The sequence below is a fragment of the Emydura macquarii genome, unplaced genomic scaffold (assembly GCF_026122565.2).
Source record: "Emydura macquarii macquarii isolate MOO-44397 ecotype Brisbane River unplaced genomic scaffold, CSIRO-AGI_Emac_v2 contig_3062, whole genome shotgun sequence".
Lineage (NCBI taxonomy): Eukaryota > Metazoa > Chordata > Testudines > Chelidae > Emydura > Emydura macquarii.
In genome coordinates, this window is record NW_027133199.1 from 3,769,262 (window position 1) to 3,789,439 (window position 20,178).

Here is a 20,178-nt window from a genome sequence, read left to right on the forward strand (position 1 = left end):
GGCCAGCCATGGGTCTTTCTTTGCTGTGTATACATATCCACCGTCTTCCCAAAGGCCAAGTGTGTATTCTTCTCTTTCCAATCACTTTACTTTTTAGTCCAATTTATTCCAATGACAAAAGTTTTCCTTAAAAATTGTAAAAAACTGGTGTATTCTGTTAGGGACCTAATCCAAAATCCATTTAAACTGATGTAAAGATTCTCACTGATTTTTAAATGAGTTTTGGATTACACCTATTACTGTAGGTTGTTAGATAGAATGTCTTTGGCCCATAGTCTTCCAGGTTTCATCAGTGCAGGCATGAATCACAAAATGTATACTACTTATAAATGTATGGTTCGCCAGGTGACAGGAATGTGTCCGTTCTTCTGACAGTTAATGAAACTGTGAATTTAGTCACTGGAGACCTCTGTTAGGATGATTGGCACAAAGATTTTCCCAACCTTGTGCACAAATGCCCCACAGGGATGGCAAAATGGAAAGGAGAGAGATTTCAGAGATACTAAGGTGGAGACTGAGATACAAAGGAGATGTGCACTTTGGAAATATCCAAGACTGCCAGTTATTCCCTACTCTGGGGACCACTAATTCTAGAATAATACAGTGAACTGCTTAGCTGTTTTGACTTAACTGCTTATTAGAAAAACTGCTTTGTGGCGTAAGCATCTGAGATGTATGTCTAATATTGTGTTGTCTTGATAAAGCTTTATCCCTGTACTTTTGTGCTGCTCATAAGACATTATTATTATTAGTCCTGAAATCTTTCCTTAGTGAAGGAATATGCAGTTGATTTTCCAAAAGATGCCATGTTTCATGTATTGGCACAATAAAACACAAAAGCCACATGCTCACCAGTGCAAATCAACCGAAAACATAAGGATACCACAAGTCCACTTTTATTAATTGAATAATTTTTAATCTTCTGGACAAAACCTCATAGGTTTGGCTGACATTCTTCTGACTACTTCCATGTTGTCATACAATATCTGGCGTGAAGATAGCTGTAAAATAGCTGGAGGGTGGAAAATATCTGTTTAAAATCAAATGTGACATGTACATTTTGGGTAGAAATGTGCTTTTCAGTTATACAACTATCGTGCTCTATTTAGCTGCAGGATGTCTTGTTACCTTCTTGGGAGTTCACAGGTTTTTTGACATTCCCTGGAGCTATAAATTATGAGCACATGCTTTCGCTAGGGTGGTTTATTTAAAAAAAAAAAAAAAAAAAAAAAAAAAAAAAAAATACAGCCCACCTTGAGAGAGAGAGAGAGACTTCTTTGTGCACCAAACCTTTAAATTGTGAGCAGACAGTTACTTGTTTCTTTTGCTTTTTTGGACTGAGTTGCTTCAGTATCTTAATCAGTGTTTCAGCATGAAGACTGCCATCCTTCTTCTAATGACAATCTGTTGCATGGGAGGATTGGGACAGAAACAGACACAAAAGAAAAGGAGCAATGGTGAAGAAATCCATTTTCAGACGAAAGTCAAAGATGCTTGCACAATGAACATGAGTGGTAATGGGGAAATTAAACTCCGAATTGAATGCAAAAACCAAGGCAAGTCTTACTGGTGTGAATACACAGGCAAACCATCAATTTGTCGTCCTTTCAATAACAACCCAAAGGTTTATTGGAACCAGATTGCTCTTGAACTTAGAAAACTCCCAAACGCTTGCCAGTCCACCCTAGTGCTGAAGCCAACCATGTGCCAAAAGGCTCCCACTGATGCTCACATGAAGCAAGTAGCTTCCAGCATGAAGCCAAACCAGAATCCTAGCCAGCAAGCAAATACAGCCAGTCAGGGGAAATCAATCCAGAAACCTTCAGCTTCTCTGAAGCAAGTTAAAGAAACCCAGGCAGGGAAAAGCTCTGCCAAAAAAGCAGGGAGACCTAAACCATCTACACTACCTCTTGTAAAACCAGCACAGCATGGACAAGGGTCTGAAAATGATACTGAAGCAATGACGTTGGCACGAGAACATTGCTGGGAATCACTGCACACTTTCTGCTCCTACATCATCAGCATCTTTAGAGGTTAAGAATTAATTCAGGTAAAGCTCCCTCTTAAATATATAGCCATAATAGAATCTCTTGAAGTGTTTTTTGAAGTTCAGCTCAAGGCTCTTTAAAGAAGATATATATGGATAGTATACAGTGTAATGAATTCAGAAACTATCTGGTAGGAATAATTTGTTCAGATTAGATTTAAGATTGCTGACTGTTAAGTGACTCTGGCCTGATGCCATGAAGTGCTGAACAGCACAATCTCCCATTTTAAATTAATAGGAGTCAGGGGTCCCTAGCTTCCTGCAGGATTGGGCCTTTAATTCTTACTAAGATGGAGTGCCTGCTTTGTTAGTTAATATAGTACCATTTTCAGAATTCTTCACGTACTCTTCTGTGTGTTTTTATACAGCAATTCTTACCAGCAGCTCATCAATTCCACCTATATAAACTGGAGTTATTCTCCCCCCATCCCCCTCCCAAATGCATGCTGCTTTGATTTTAAACGAATGAAATGGCATAATTTTTAATATCTTGCGTGCATCTAAAAGCATGATTTAGAGACATTCAGATTCTGAGAACACAAGGGTTGTTAACCAAAACTACTAGTTAATATTTAATTAACTTTTAAACTATTTTATGGAGTTTAGAAAAGTTACTTAATTTACATACTTAAACAAAAACTAGTCAATTATTTGACTATTTCTGGTAGAAATGAGAGGAGATCGCATGCTAAAACTTTTCCACTCTTATAGTCTGGGTTTAAAGACAAAGCCTTCGCAAAAGTAATTGGAATTTTATCTACTTCTATTTTACCTCAGAGATTACCCCCTGCTGGTTACAAAACCTGACAAACTTTCCATAAAAATGGAAATGTGTACAGCATGAACCAGAAAGTTAGTTAATTTTAGGTGTGTTTAGACTGTTGAAGATCTCAAGTGTGCTTAAGAAGGCAAATTGCTAAATGACTAATTTTTATTTTATTTTTTATTTTTCAGAGCAAATTTCTAACAGCTGAAGAGTTCCCTACTGGAGTTTCTGTTTAATACCCTTTTTTAGACTAATAAGTTTTAGTTTCAAAATGGGATCATCGCTATAAATCTGATAGCTCCATTTTTCATTTGCACTTCTGAAATTAAACTATCACCAAAGATGCATGAAAATTGGAATAATTGTACTGAAAGTATAAAGTAAACTCTCCTATATAAATTCTTTGATTCTTCTAGATATAATATATAGGAACATGACTGCATTTATATGTCTGAGATGTCAGGTTAACTTTTTTAAAAGAACTACTTTGCTACATCGTATTATTTGTACAACTTGATTTTAATGAGCATTTATAGAGATGAAAGCTGTAAATAATGCTCCAGTTTGTACAACAAATAAAAATAATTTTTGAAAATATCCTTGTGTGTCTTCTGCAATCTTAAAATAAGGATCTATGTGCCTAAATAGTTATTTTTTTCATAATGCCAGTGCCAGTTTCTTAGGGACTGTGGTAGCATATCAGTGGAGGAGGAAACCACAGATCTCAGAATGAGGTGGCAAGTGCTTGCTTATGCTATGATGCAAAAACTGAATGGAAAACTTTTAAGTATAAATATACAGTCCAAAATAGAGTATAAAACAGAGGCAGCCCACAGAATGATGCGTTTTCAAATGAATCACTATTATGAACATGTAGTGAATAATCTTCGCTTGTTTTTGACTCCAAATGCTGTACTTGCAGGAAGGATTTGAAAAGGGATAATGGATTCTCACAAACTTCCGTGTCTGTGCAGTTGCAAAATTACACATTACTTCCACACAAACATCCGTGTCAAAAACCTAGGCAAATCCTGAAAGAATTAACTTGCACATTCATTTTAGGCTAGTAAAGAGTTTACAAAACATTACTATATTAGTCCTCTGAATAGTTTTTAACAAGTACTCTACTTTGCCCTTTTCCCCCACATGAGTCTGTGAGACATAACTGGAAAAACTCAGTGATGGGGAAAACAATTTTGTGTCAATATCTTCTACAGTTATTTAAACTCCAGGTTTGCTGGTACTGTTTCATACCCTGATTCTCAATATTTAGCCTCTTGTGCAACTTTAGTCACTTGAACACTTCCACAGAAGTGTCTTATACTGAAATGCTAACTAGTGTTTCAGGAGAGAGTTTTGGAGAAAGAAATTAAGTGGGAGAGAAAAACAAGTGATAAAATTGAGAGAAGATTCTCAGTAGTATAGGGTTAGTATAGTAGCAAGTACACAGAGGAAGGAAAAACATTTGCCAATTGTTTGATGTAATTGCATATGCCAGGTATGAAATATGATAAAAATAGGTATGCAAGGAAGCCTAAATTTGATATCAGTTATAAAGTTAACATAGTAACTATATTCACTTGTAACTTCAGTTATATTTCCTAGTTTTTGCTTTCTGTAGAGGCATCCTGACAGGTATCAAACATGAGAACAGAGGAATGCAGTTTTATATCCAATTCTCAGTTCTATCGTACCTCTTACTGTGGTGTTTGGGCACCATACAGAGGAATCTTTTAGGGAAATAGAGTTATAAATATTTAGGTAGATTCAAATAAGAAACAAAACAGTCTTTTAAAGAGAATTAGGCTGGAGTGTGGCTCTGTTTTTATCATATTTTAAACTTTTTTGGAGACTGCACCTGGCTGCTCGAACTTGAGAGCAATCTAGATCTCTGGTATAGCTTCCGTTTCTTCTCAAGTCCTACTTAGACATAGAAGAACTATACCAGGAATGTGTGTGAATTTTTGAACAGTTGAGGTGTTTGACATGAGTGATTCTGAATATGAATATATGCACATGTGGGGGTACGGAGTGGGTGGAAAGGTTGAGAAATGGGGAGTGGGAGAAGGAGCAAAAGAACCTGAATGAATTGAAAGTTGTCAATTCTAAATAGAAAGATGTCAGGGAACAGTTTCTCTAAAAGCAATGGCAGTATGGGAATGCCGACACTTCCACAAGTGGCCTTTCAAAATGTGTATGTATATATTTTATAGCTTTGCAACTTGAGTTCTGCCCCTCCAAGTTCCTGCTACCTGCAAAGTAAACTTTAGTGTGTTTTCTTTAGCAAGGCAGGCATCCTTCCTTTAGTGCAGAAAAAACTTTACTTTAGCTTGCAGACTTAGTGGCTGCAGGCACATTCTGTAGAAGCTTTCTTTCTGTGTAAGTACGGCACTGACCAACTGTGAGAGGAGGGATAGAGGAACACTAAATGGTGGTCCTAGTAAGAAACTGCAAATGGAAATCAGAGGGGACTCCGTATAGTCTGCCTTTCAGATCCCAACCATTAAAAATGGGGGAAGAACTCATCACTGACAGTCAGAGAGAGGAGTCCAAACAAAAATTGAGCTTTCAAATAAAAAACTAAAGGCTAGAAATGAAAGAGTACCGTGAAATCTCAGTGAGGGGTTGGAATGATTATTTCTGACACAATATGAAACCTGTGTCTTCCTAAAACTTCACAGTTGTTCCTATGCCAGACATGGTGGCCACTTGAAACTACAAAGAAGCCGTGGAATAGAACTCTGATCCGGCTGCTCCCAAAGTTCAGGCTGCTAGCACCTGAGCTACAGGAGAGGCCCCATTAACTGCAATGGAATAGAATTGTTCCTGTGGAGCTTTCCAGACTACACACAGCTATTTAAAAGCACCAACTTCGAATAAAAAAAATTAAACCAGTTAACATAAGACCCTTCTTTAAAATAAATAAATAAATAAATAAAAAATCCTGTGCCAAAACAACTTCATCCCTTTTTTCTCCCCCCTCAACAACGCCACACAGAAGAAGTCTAAGTAAAAACAGATGAGGGTTTGAAGAGGGCCTTGAAGGTCAACAAACCTAGCTTCTGTTTGAAGTAGGAGGGAAAGTGAACTCCAGGGCCAGGACCCCGTCACAGAGAACACCAGCATGTTCCCAGTTAAGCAAGGGTTGGGGAGCTGTTAGCTTGAGTACCTCTATTGAGTGCAGCTGCCATGGTACCATGCTCAGAGGGCCTGATCCAAAGCCCAAGGAAATTCCAAATAACTTCAATGGCTTTTGGATTTGATCTAGAGAGGTAGAGGTGTCCTTCAAGGAGCTAAGAGCCCAGACTATATAGAGCTTTATACGTCAAAGTGAACTGCATCTAGAAATCAACAATCAGCCACTAGGGATCATAAGTGTATCGTGCTGATTGTGTGGAAACACTGCTTAATAAGCATTCTTCCAAATGCCACACTGCCTAGAGTTTCCAGATGGTTTGAAGATGTAGCCACACATAGGTCACAGTGCAGTGGTCTAGCTTTGAAGTGAAGGAGATGCATACAGCTCTAGCAAGCTTTGCTGCAGCAAGAAAAGGATGCAACGCTTTTGCCTAGTGCAAATGAATAAGTACTTTTGGGAATTGCAGCTGCCCTCTTATCCAGAAGGAGCTGGGGGTTGATGACTCTCAGGCTGCAAACCTTGTAATGGGGGTGGAAATGGAATTTCTGCCCCCCCCCCCCTTTTTTTTTTTTGGTTGCTTTCTTTCCTGCTCTGTCCAAGTAAGCAATATCTCCTGCTTTTCTGGGTTGAGTCTTAGCCACCTAGTCTTCATTCCACATCCCAATATCCATGAGAACAGGTTAGGAACAGAATTGGGTGTCATCAGAAGAGTGACATGACTAAAGAAACCATTACATCTTTGGAATGTCATTACCAAAGAAACCATAACCCTATCAAGCCTTCTCTCCCCCTGTACTAGTGAATGGGAGGGAGGCCAAAACAGGCTCCTATCCCATGATCTGTGTGCTGTAAACAGTACAGGGCCTATGACACGCATTTGAACACCTTATTCTGAAAAGCAAAGGGCACTTTGATACCAGATGGTAGGCACCTTAAATTAGATTACATTACAAGTACATGTACACAGCTGTCAATTATAATAATCCTGTTTTCAAACATTATAAAATTGGCTGTTAATTGGCTATGCTCTGTTCTCCTCTAATAGTATTATAAGTGTATCAGTTAAATTTCCATTTAATTGCTTATGCTTAAAACTGTAAATGCACAGTTATGAAATAAGCTACCTTTTTGATACAAAAGTGCCATTCATTCATGAAAGGAGTAATTCAGAACTGTTTGCTATAAGTTTAGTGCAGTTTGCAAGTATTCTGTGCATGAATGAACCCTTCTCTGTTTGTTTTAGTTTAACCTGTTAGTCCCCACTCTACACATGGAAATCTACACAAATGCTGCAGTCTCTTTATTTTCTTGACAGCTGGATAGATAACTGAAGTCAATGTTGAGAACCAGGAAAGCCTGAGTTCCAGCACCAACTTTGTCACTTACTTAGAGTTGTCAGGCAAATCATGTGTCTTTTGAGTATATCTTTATCCGTAAAAGGAGGTCAGTAATGTTCTTATGGAGGTGGGTGTTCTGAAGACTTGCAGTATTTTGAAAAGGTAAAGCACTCAATAAATACCAACTATTTTAAAAACTCAAACCAAAATACCCAGAAGGGCTATGTGTTATTATACATGTAGTTGAGAATGAAGAGGAGAAAATAGGAGAGAGAGCTTAAAGATTCCAGCTATTAACTGTTGAATTCCTCTGTTAATCTGTGTGTATTCACAAAGAACCATTGCTAGATCAGCTATTGTATCATGAATAGAATATGGGAGACATTTTCCTCAGTTTCACTTATCTCAGTGGATCCATACTGTTAGGTTCTATGGACTCATTCATATATATCATCTTGGGTGTTAATACCCATGTTTACAAAAGTCTCCTAATTTTGAATGCCTCAATTTTGGTGCCTAATTTGACACAACCAGGGCCGCCTTTTAATACATATTGAACACTTGCAATCCTATTGAAGTCAGCAGGGCTTTCAGGTGCTGAACAATCTGGAAATCCATCTTGGTTCTCTTAAATTCGGCATTCAAAAACTGAGGCAATCCATACTCACAAACTAGGGCCTGCTAGCGCTTAAGCCCCTCATGCTAAAATACAGCTCAAATGTATGCCTAGATAACGTATATTGCTTCAAGCTGCTTTTCTATTAAGCAGACATTAAATTAGCTTGCTTACGCAATAGTGCACTCTGGTGATTTTTGAGAGAAATGTTTAATTATATTCTTGGTTACAGCCTTTTTCTACTCATTAGGTTACAGTTTTGTGGTTTGAATTTCTAATTTTTCAACTGATGCCATTGTTTCCACATAAGGTATTTTTCCATCCCCTAAACTTATCCTGAAACCAAGTGTGAGAAAGGGGGGTTGGGGAAAATGTTCCTTTCTGTATCCAGTTGCTGCTGCTTTCTGTTTTCTTTTCTGTTCGTCTAGTCTGCACTACACAAGCTGTGTCAATTCCGCTATACTGGTATAGCCTCCTAATATGGATACCATGTATACTGAGTAAGGAGTTTTTCTGCTGGTACAGTAAGTAACACTATCTCCCTGAACAATATTACTGGTGCTAACAGAAGCATTCTTCTGTTAGCAGAGCTGATCTACAGAGGTTTTGCTGGCACAGCTATGTTGACTAGGGCATGTGTTTTTTTCACACCCCTGACAGACATAGCTATGCTGACAAAACTGTGTAATGTAGACCTGGTCCCCCCACTCCCCCAATATATATAGAATACCCCTCTTTTTCAGATACCATGAATATATTTTCACAGTGGCACTTGCAGGTTGTGTGCTCAATTAAACACAGTACAAGGGACAAAGCACAATGGAGACAATAAGTATCATTAAACAGTTCCACTGTCGCCTAGTGGACAAGAATTCATTGTGTGGAGAAGCTAGTCTCGTAATTTCCACTGCTTGCACATATAAAGTTTATTGGGTAAGTGTTGAGCAAGAGGCCAGTTATGGATTTTTTACAACAGTTCTCCTACTTTTGTGTATAAGATAGCTAGGAAATTGGGCTGATGCCCAGAGATTTTTGGTGAAATATGTTCTAAAACAGTTTGCCTAACAAACTACTTGCAGTGTGTAGTCAAACTGTGATAAGTTTCCAATTCCTTTAGACCTACAGTGATTATAGTTAAGAAAGAGAACAAAGAAGCTTTTTTAGAACTGCCTATCTCACAAACTAAGCTAGGTCCATTATGATTTTTGAAGGCTGCCTGTAAAACCCATGTGACTGCTGCTACAAGTAAAAATTAACATGTAAATTATGGGATTTTTCCCTATTCTTCTTGCATTATGCATGTAATAATGTTGGGGTCCTCTCCATGCTTCTGGCACATGGGTTTATGATGAGATCCATCTTCCCCTTTTAGATAATTTTCCACCTATGAGTCAAGAAACATAAGGAAGGCCAGAGTCTTATTCTAACAGAAAAGGATTAACAATATCCAGATGCTGATCGCTGCAGTTTCATCCTTCCATTTTACCTGCAGCAAATGGGTCTCATAGTCTTTATGCATAAAAGAGTATTCCACGGACAAAACTGCATGTGCCAGAGCTTTAAGGATTCCGCTTATGAGCCTGGAACCATTTCCAACATGAGATACAAAGCACAGTGAAGATATCTGCTGGAGTGACACCATCTCTTCTTGGATGGAAAAGGAAAGACCAAATCTAATATTAGAATCCTCTCTTCACAGTCCAGACCCCAAGCTCTTGCCCATGAATGTGGAGATCACTTCATTGAATCATAGAATATTAGGGTTGGAAGGGACCTCAGGAGATCATCTAGTCCAACCCTCTGCTCAGAGCAGGACCAACCCCAACTAAATCATCCCAGCCAGGGCTTTTTTAAGCCAGGCCTTAAAAACCTTCAAGGATGGAGATTCCACCACCTCCCTAGGTAACTCATTCCAGTGCTTCACCACCCTCCTAGTGAAAAAGATTTTCCTAAAATCCAACCTAGACCTCCCCCACTGCAACTTGAGACCATTGCTCCTTGTTCTGTCATCTGCTACCACTGAGAACAGCCTAGTTCCATCCTCTTTGGAACCCTCCTTCAGGTAGTTAAAGGCTGCTATCAAATCCCCCCTCATTCTTCTCTTCTGCAGACTAAACAAGCCCAGTTCCCTCATCCTCTCCTGATAAGTCATGTGTTCCAGCCCCCTACTCATTTTTGTTGCCCTCTGCTGGACTCTCTCCCATTTGTCCACGTCTTTCCTGTAGTGTGGGGCACAAAACTGGACACAATACCCTAAATGTGGCCTCACCACTGCCCTCGATCTGCTGGCAAGGCTCCTAATAATACAGCCTAATATGCCGTTAGCCTTCTTGGCAACAAGCGCACACTGTTGACTCTCATCCAGATTCTTGTCCACTGCAGCCCACAGGTCCTTTTCTGTAGAACAGCTGCCAAGCCAGTTGGTCCCCAGCCAGTAGCAGTGCATGGGATTCTTCTTTTCTAAGTGCAAGACTCGGAACTTGTCCTTGTTGAACCTCATCAGATTTCTTTTGGCCCAGTCCTCCAATTTGTCTAGGTCACTCTGTATCCTATCCCTACCCTCCAGCATATCTACCACTCCTCCCAGCTTAGTGTCATCTGCAAACTTGCTGAGGGTGCAATCCACCCCATCCTCCAGATCATTAATAAAGATGTTGAACAGAACCAGCCGCAGGACCGACCCCTGGGTCACTCTGCTTGTTACTGGCTGCCAACTAGACATCAAGCCATTGATCACTACCTATTGAGCCCAATGATCTAGCCAGCTTTCTATCCACATTATATTCCATTGATCCAACCCATACTTCTTTAACATTCTGTCAAGAATACTGTGGGAGACCATATAAAAAACTTTACTATCATCAAGATATATCATGTCCACTGCTTTCTCCATATCTACAGAGCCAGTCATCTAATCATAGAAGGCAATCAGGTTGGTCAGGCATGACTTGCCCTTGGTAAGGACATGCTAACTGTTCCTGATCACCTTCCTCTCCTCCAAGTGTTTCAAAATGGATTCCTGGAGGACCTGCTTCATGATTTTCCAGGGACTGAGGTGAGGCTGACTGGTCTGTTGCTTCCCAGATCCTCCTTTATTTTTTTAAAGCTGGGCACTATATTTGCCTTTTTCCAATCATCCAGGACCTACCTCCCCATATTTCCATGAGTTTTCAAAGATAATGGCCAGTGGCTTTGCAATCACATCAGCCAACTCCCTCAGCACCCTTAGATGCATTGCATCTGGCCCTATGGATTTGTGCATGTCCAGTCTTTCTAAATAGTCCTGATGCTTTTTCATCACTGAGGGCTGCACAGCTCCTCCCCATACTGTGCTGTCCAATGCAGTCGTCTGGGAGCTGGCCTTGTCTGTGAAGATAGAGGCAAAAAAAGCATTGACTGCTTCAGCTTTTTCCACATCATCTGTCACTAGGTTGCTTCCCCTATTCAGTAAAGGGCCCACACATTCCCTGACTACCTTCTTGTTGCTAACATACCTGTAGAAACCCTTCTTGTTACCCTTCACATCCCTTGCTAGCTGCAACTCCAGTTGTGCTTTGGCCTTCCTGATTTCACTCCTGCGTGCTGAAGCAGTATTTTTATACTCCTCCCTAGTCATCTGTCCAAGCTTCCACTTCTTGTAAGCTTCTTTTTTGTATTTAAGCTCACCGAAGACTTCTTCGTTAAGCCAAGCTGGTCGCCTGCCATATTTGCTATTCTTTCTTCACATTGGGATGGTTTGTTCCTGTGCCCTCAATAAGGTTTCTTTAAAATACAGCAGCTCTCCTGGACTCCTTTCCCCCTCATATTATCCTCCCAGGGGATCCTGCCCATCAGCTCCCTGAGGGAATCAAAGTCTTTCTTTTCAGAAGTCCAGGTTCCATATTCTGCTGCTCTCCTTTCTTCCTTTTGTCAGGATCCTAAACTTGACCATCTCATGGTCACTACTGCCATGAGATGGTCAATATATTGTGATTTGCCACAATGCACAGGAAATGAGGTCAAGGTTAGAGAGGCTTCAGAATATTCGTTTCCTATAGAGAAGATTGGTCATGCTAAGACTTCAGGCTCATGTGTGGAAGAAGCACATCTTGATATAACACAGCTGGTAGGTGGAGAATGCTGGGGAGGCATAGGTGTGGGGAGCACGGCGCTTCTGCCTTGCAACAGGGTGGTGGGGCTAGAGGAATCTGCCCAGCGGGGAGGGGCATCTCAGAGGATCAGCAATTTTGGCCACCCCTGATATAATCAATGGAGTGTGCACATGAGAAATGAGAGAGGAAGTCTGCACTGCAAGCTCTGGTCCTCCCCACCCCCAACCCCCGGTTCTGCTGCCTATAATTTTGGGGTTTTTTAAGTATAAAGATGTGTTCATCTATAGGCAGTTCTCTCTCGCTCTCTTTCCATCTCATTAGTGTTTTCTTCCCGCAATAAATCTGTCATGGTGCAAACCAGAGCTGGATATATACGGTATGCTCAATGAATACAAACTCTTCTGTATGCTAGAATATAGATTACTGTAATTCATGTATCTGAATGCAACAGTGTTTTCTTCGATTAGTGGTGTTTATATTTAATTAAACCGTTTACCCTTTGATCCTTTTCCTATAGTCTCCTTCATAACTAAAGTAATGTTGAATTATAAAAACAAGCTGTTAAGGACTAGATATAAGTAATAATAAAACTAAAGACCTACTTTATGTTTTACACTTACAAACGTAGAGTTAGTATGTCTGGGATGGTTGGAGAAACAGAGTAAGTATTAATGGGCTGACAGAAAAGAGCTGTAGGGAATACCAAGAAACAGTACTGTCTGTGATTGTACAATATACACCTAAACCTAAAATGTACCCGTGGTGAAGCCAGGAGCTGGGATCAAAGGATTACACCTCGCTTGTCCTCCTTACTTGTATCGAGCATGTTTAAAATAAATGCATTTTAAAAATATTTTGAGCGGCCACTTAGTCATTTTGCTCATCTTTAGAACCCTTTTTACCCCTCCACTCCTGGGACTATCTAGGTATTAGTCTGGTCTCTGGTGTAAATTAGAGCAATCATCAGGGTATTGCTGGGCTGCAAGAGGTCCTAACCGCACCCTTTCTCCTGGCCACAGCAGCAGGGGGGCGGCATAGAACCAGAAAGCACTGCACTCCTCCAGTGGACAGCTCCTCCAGTTCTAGGCTCTTAGCAACATGGAAAAGCACCAGAACAGGCAAGGAATTGGATCTGTCTGGTGGGAACTCCTCTCTCCTTGAAGTTCCAGAATACGGTTTTTAGAAAACCATATTTGGTAAACATGTTTGAAAAACTTAAGGACAAATGGAAGCAAGATTAGAGCAGGAAGAGTTAATTCCATTATCGTCCCTGGCTGTGCTGAGGTCTAGCTCACAGACAGAGACTGTGGAAGTAATAGGAGAAAGTCCGTTCCACCACATATGAAATGGATTCTTTCCCTACTGGTTGGTAAAAGGCCATGAGGAGTGCCTGGGACCATTGCCTTTGCAGATCATTGATGCCTTGCTGAGGGAGGACAAGTTTACCATTTGAACAGGCGCGGGCCCAGCCCAGGCTCAAGAAACCATAACTTTATGTCCACAGTTTTGCCTATCCTTAATATAATCTTTGGAAATTTCTTGAGGTGTCATGGCAGGCCAACAACCCCAGTGACACCTATCTTCATCTGTATTCTTTTCTATCTAGCTTCAGATCTGGAATTGGTTGTGCTGAAAGATCATCTCCTCAGGGCTATGGAGAGAGGTCAGATATTCATGCTAATATGATTAGATCTTTGAGCAGCCATCCAGAATGCTGCCTATGGAGTATTTGTAACTCACCTGCAGAAATTGGCAGGGGCTGAACAGTGTCTCTTTGTTCCTTTAGGAGGGATCCCAGAGTGGTGTGATTGGTAGTTGCTAGTCTCCAGAAATCTCCAGCTGGGGAGTCAGAGAGGGTCCAGTTTGGTTGTCTCTTTAGTTCCTCTCATATGTGAGACAATTTGGGCTGCATCACCCTCAACTTGCAGCTCAAATTCAAGGTATTTATAGCCCTAAATGTTCTAGCACTTAGTTACCCCAGAGATCAATTGTCTCTCCACACTCATCAGGACAGCTAAGACACTGGGGACAGTTTGGCTCTTGGTTCACAGGATGGAACCTGTGGGGACCAGGCTAGGGTTTCCGAAGATGGCCTGTGGATGGACGTCACTGCCCCCAGAGACCCAGCTGAGCTCGAGGTCTACCACATTCAGGACACCTTTCATAACTCCTGTTCCCCTAAGGGAGAAGTTGTTGAATCATTTGGGCAATGTAAATCCAGCACATGGATCTATTCCCTCTTTGAGGGGATCATGCCTTTAGACTCATCCCTGGGGTGGTGTGTAACCCTGCTGCCTCAGGAAGAGCACTGGGAAGGTATTGTCTATGAGGTACAGCTCCTCTGGACCAACCTTTTCTGCTGGATGGGGATGGGGGCAGTGTGGAGAGGGGATATGCTGCACCATCCCTTTACCAGATGAAGCATACAATCCCTCTCATATCTGCACAGATATGTAGGACCAGGGTTCCAACTAGTCCTCTGCCACCCCTTGATCTCTTGTTTGTTGTGGAAGATACTGGGCATGCAAACCCTGCTCTCCCCACTCCATACCCAGGTCTAGGATCCTATAGAGCCATGCAGGGCTGTTGAGGTGGGAGCCTTGTACCTTCTTTCTAAATGGCTGTGCCGGTGAATAACTTGCCTTATGAAAGCATCATTCATTCCCTTTACAAGAACTCATTGAATCATTAGCTCATGTATTGCACACCCAGATAATGCAGTGATGGGCAGCTTGTGCAGGTTTCTGCACTAGAAGCAGTTTTGTTTAATGCATGTATTAATCTGTATAAGTGAGTGAGAAGTGAGATGGCCAAGTTTGTGAATGACACAAATTTAGATTATTCAAGACAGGAAAAGCCTGCAAGGACTGTCAGAAGGACCTAACCCCACTAGGGGCTGAAGCAACATGACAGAAGATGAAAATTCCATGTTGACAAATACAGACTTGTTCACATTGGAAAAGGTCTTGCAAATGAAAAATATTACACCTGTAGCAAAATGAAACACTCCCATGGGCATCATATCGATGTCATAGTTCATGTGATGCAGACACAATACTATACTGTAATCACAAATCATGTTATTTGGACTGATACAATACTAATGTGCCCAAACACCAGTGAAAGTAAAAAAGATTATATTTAGTAGCAGGATTAGTTCTATACTCCTGTACTTTTCAGTATGGAATGCTCACTCATAATAAAAAGCCCATACGTATTGCAACTAATCTGAAATGCCTGGTCAGTAGCTATGTATCAGAGTAAAACTATTTCAAAACAACAGGAGTCCTGTGGCACCTTAAAGACTAACAAATTTATTTGGGCATAAGCTTTCATGGGCAGAAACCCACTGCGTCGGATGCATGAAGTGGAAACTTCAGTTTGGTAGGTATATATACACATGCAAGGATGGGTGAGTTACATCAGAGTGAGAAGGGCGAGTGTTAACAAAGTTAATACAGTCAGGGTGGATGATGCCGTTCACAACAGTTGATGAGAAGGTGTGAATGTCAAAAGAGGGAACATTATTTTTTGTAGTGGGCAAGCCACTGCCAATCTCTATTCAGACCTAGTCTGATAGTGTCAAGTTTGCATATGAGTTCCAGCTCTGCAGTTTTGTGCTGGAGTTTGTTTTTGAAGTATTTTTGTTGAAGTATAGCAACTTTCAAGTCTGTTACTGAGTGTCCAGGGAGATTGAAGTGCTCTCCTACTGGTTTTTGAATGTTACCATTCCTGATGTCTGATTTGTGTCCATTTATTCTTTTTCATAGAGACAGTCCGGTTTGGCCAATGTACATGGCAGAGGGGCATTGTTATTTCAAAACAGTTTCATACTCAAAATCACAAAGGTTAAAACCCTGCTTTAAAGGTTTGCCAAATTTCATTTTCCAGAATAAGGCCATTTTTGGTATAGACTTGTACAGAAAAGCACCTGAAACCCAGCAGAATTTTACATTTTATTTTAGGGCTTGTCAGCACTGCAAGATATTGTGCAACAAGCTAGGGTGTGAGTCTACAGTGCACTGGCCTGCTGTGCAGTAACGTCCCATCTGGACTCTGCTACCGAAGAATGAAAGTCCCAGAGTGTGGCTTGGTTCAGTACTACTTGAAACATAGTATATTAAGTATAATTTGCCATGTAGACAAACCCTTAATCTCAGTGAAATATTTAAACACACATTGCAGAGCAAATATACTACTGAGCTACAGGCTTCCATTTCAGCCTGAAAATTGTTTGAAATAGTTGTTGTTAGAAAATGTTTTTAGCAGCACTGTCAACTTACATATAACTTCTCGCTGAAACCTTTTACAAATAACACGCAAGATTAAACTTTGAAGTCATTAGAAGGAAAATATTTTGTCTGTTTTTTTCAGTTTGTGTTTTGACAGCACTTAGTGCATTGGCAGTTTCACTGTTTCCCTGTATAGTTCAGTTAGACCCAAAAACTGAACACTGAGCCATGTGAGTAACTTCCTGCAAAAGAATAACTTCCATAAACTTCCGTAAAGTTAATCATGTGGATAAGTTTTTGCAGGGCCTGGTCTTCACTTGCTGTCTCCGTGGTTTGTACAGGAAGGAATATATGGGAAGGAATGAGGGTATCTTTCACAGCACAATAGAGAAGAAAAAAAAGTGGGTTTTTTTTTTTGTTTTTGGGGGAGGTTTGTTTGTTTGTTTTTGTTTTGTTTTTGATTTAATGAGGACGTGTGATTGTAAAACCACAAGCATTGATGGTGGGAGTGAGATGGAGGTGTAGGACCATACACTACTTCTAACTCATTTTTTTAAAATTAACTACGTTTCAGTGCATTTCTTGCTTTAAAGAGGTATTTATAATGGAAAGACTGACAGATTTTTTAAAAATATAATGGCACTATAGTACTGGCTACAAAGAGAAATGATATAAGGTGCTTATTATATTGCTTGTATAATACAAATAAATAAAAGGGAAAGTTAACATTTAGGACTATGTGAGTGACTGTTCATTTCTTGGCTGTTAATGGTCTCCACATGAAGGAGCTGTAGAGTTAAAAATGATCCTAGGGAAAAAAATTAACCAATTTGAAAGAAACATGGTAACAAAAGTGCAGCCGTTGACTTCCATAATTCTGGTGAGCTGCAACTGAAACCCCCAAAGTATCTCTGTTATAAACTCTAAAAGGGGAGAGTGGTTTAAGTTTTATTAATGGAGCAAAGCAAGTTGCTTTAAAACTAGGAAAACATGAACTGAACAATATTTATTGTAATTTTTCTTTTCTCATTATTTTGACAAATGCTGGAATATCTCAGTATGGCCATTTTTGATAGAAAATGAAAGAATTTTGAGAAAAAAATTCTTATTTCCCTTTCATTTATTCACTGCAGGGTCTTTGAAAAGCCTCATTATCATAATTTAAAATGGTGCAAGCCATTAGCCCACAATGTAGCTGACAAACTTTGATATTTATAATACTTTGCACGTATGGTGCTTTTCAACAGCGCATCCCAAATTATTTTCCAAACATCAGCTTGAGCCTCACAATGCAAAGGTGAAGCAATGTTATCTGTGCTGATTATGGAGGGGAAACTGAGGCACAGAGGGAGTGAGCTGTTTCCAATCCTGCAAAAACACACGTGCTTAACTTTCCACACAGGAGTAGTCCCACTGAAATCAATGTTTAAGTTAAATATTTGCACAAGTGTTTGCATGATCGGGGTCTTAGACAGCAGTAGAGCCTATCGGTTCCCCATCCCTTGCTCTAATTATAAAAAAGCACATAGTTAAAATTAATGTAAGGTCTATGAAGTTGTTACTGCTCTTGGGCTCTGACCCTGAGAGGTACTAGGGATCCACAACTTATTGAAATCAATGAGCCAGATTCTGCTGGGAATAAGGGACCTGTTATGACCTTTAATCCCACATGTGCTGGTTTTGCAACAGTCTAGAAGCCCTAGGATGGTCAAGCTGGCATGAGAGGGGGCGTGGAAGGGTTTCTCAGTGAGAGTTGCTCTGGGTGGTGGGGTGGAATGTTAGAAATGAGCCTCTCAATAACTCTCTTTGCAAGCTGGCCCCCTTTCGTGGCTGCAGCATGTGAGTGAAGTAACTCAAAAGGAACTATTGTGAGGGGGAAAAGGAGGACCAGGGCAAGTGTTTACATTATTTAAAATTAACATTAACAAAAAACTTGTACATTTGTGATCTGGGGGACTTGAACAAGGGTGACTACAGTCAACTGCCTCCTCTCCCAACCTACTTCTTAAGCTTAGCCTTCCCTCAGTAACCCCACCAGAGTCACAGATTTTAGTAAAACTAACAAAAGAATAAAACCTTACTGGGCTGGACAGCAGAGATCTTCTTACATTCACCCTCGTTTGTGAGGTGTTCCTACTGCTGTGATGGACTCTCTGAGAAACTAGCAGACGTATTGAATTGCCCTGGAGAGGGACGTGTGTTTGGCTGTTCAGCCAGACAGCCCATCCTCAGAAGCAAGATAATCAGCCTAACTCTCCATGGAGTTTGATGGAAGAATTTTAACCAGGGCTACTACAAACTTCCTGGAGCCCCCTCTACTGCATCCCTGAGCCAAATGGTTTTTAGTTAATGTCAGTCTAGGTAGTTATTGAGTGTAGAGGCTTGTTTCTCTTAGATTGTAAGCTCTTTGGGGCAGGCCATCTTTTTGTTCTATGTTTGTGCAGCATCTAGCACTATTGGGGCCCTGATCCACGACTAGGGCAACGATACACTACAGTAATATAAATAAAAATTATCTGGATAAACATGTAGAGTGTTCTTGACTTCTGCTCTTTAGATTGAGAGCACACACTTATGAAGGTTTAAGAAATTATTCGGGTGTTTAACCATTTTTTTCCCCCTTCAATCTCAAATAGAATTGCACACAAGGCAGAATTAGGCTCTTGGGTTAACTCACCAATGAGAGGGGTAATGTGTTCATGTGTCAAATTTTGCCTTCTCATACATATGCACAACTGTCTTTACAGTCAATAGTGGTTGCACGTACCAATCTGAGAACAGAATTAATCACTTTGTCTGCCTGCCTGCCTGTTCATTATAGTCCATTTTATAATTCTTTCTTTCAGTACACTTTGTTTGAAATGCAGCCTGTAGTTATACAGACAAGTTATGCTATAAGGCTTTTTTGGTCAGACAGGCTGGCATCCATGTTGCACCAAGCCATAAAAATCTTAATAGACTAAATAATTTAGATAGCAACTAGTCAACAGTTAACCTCCAATGGCTGCCAAAGCAACTCAAGCGAGCCATCACAAATGGTAAACTTATCCTAACAAATCAAGCAGCTGGGTAACTGAAATAAAACCTAGAAGAGATTAAAAAAAGTGTAATTGGAAAATACTTAACCACACATGAAACAAGTAACGTATTACCAGGTCACAATTGCCATCTGAATCAAAATTGGAGATAATATACAAAAATGAGATTTTAAAATTAGAATCAATTACATATGAGAAAATAACAGATCAATGTAAAATTCTATGTAATATCTATCTATTTTATGTAACACTTATATCAGTGTCCTTTCTTCTTAATGATAACATAGTCCTCACTTGCTCAGTGCTGCTAAATTCCTGAGGGGGAAAAGCATATGCACTTTAGGGAATACCATTCTAAACAAACATTGCATGGTTTTGTATTTTGAAAGAACATGCTCTGAACTCTAGGAGCTGCATCCTAGCATAGCATAAATTCAATGATCTTGTGGCATCACCAAATGCAAATAAGGATGGACGAGGCTCTTAGTGTATGCTTACACTGGGGAAATATAAGTATTAGCAGATGTGGTAACTAACATGTTTTTACTAATTTGATGTTAGACATGACTTAGCAGCTAATGTAGACAAGGACAGCCATATTGAAATATATTAGCTGGTTACAGTTAATCCTAGTTAGTTGTGGTTTACTGATAACCCTAATGGCTCTTACCGTTAACCACAACCATTAAATTTTTTTAAAAACATGACTGCCCTTGCATACACTAAGGGCACAATCATGTTAGAAAACATGTTAACTAAGTCTTTGTTTTATTTTCTGCTTTTTATTTCCTCTCCATTTGTCTGACATTCTGCTGGAGAATATTAGATAGTTGGTTAGTTTATGGTCATTCACTGAAGGTATGGACACGACTCAAGAGAAATTAAGAGGGACTGATGGCTCAGGGAATTGAC

At 40.1% G+C, this 20,178-nt stretch overlaps 1 protein-coding gene across 1 annotated transcript; it reads left to right on the forward strand.

Moving 5' to 3' along the window:
* Positions 1 to 1,312: 1,312 nt before the first annotated feature.
* FGFBP2 (fibroblast growth factor binding protein 2) lies at positions 1,313 to 3,282 on the forward strand. Its single transcript, XM_067530330.1, has 2 exons — positions 1,313 to 2,050; positions 3,002 to 3,282. The coding sequence occupies exon 1, from the start codon at positions 1,373 to 1,375 to the stop codon at positions 2,036 to 2,038; it is 666 nt and encodes a 221-aa protein (XP_067386431.1). The 5' UTR covers positions 1,313 to 1,372; the 3' UTR covers positions 2,039 to 2,050; positions 3,002 to 3,282.
* Positions 3,283 to 20,178: the final 16,896 nt, after the last annotated feature.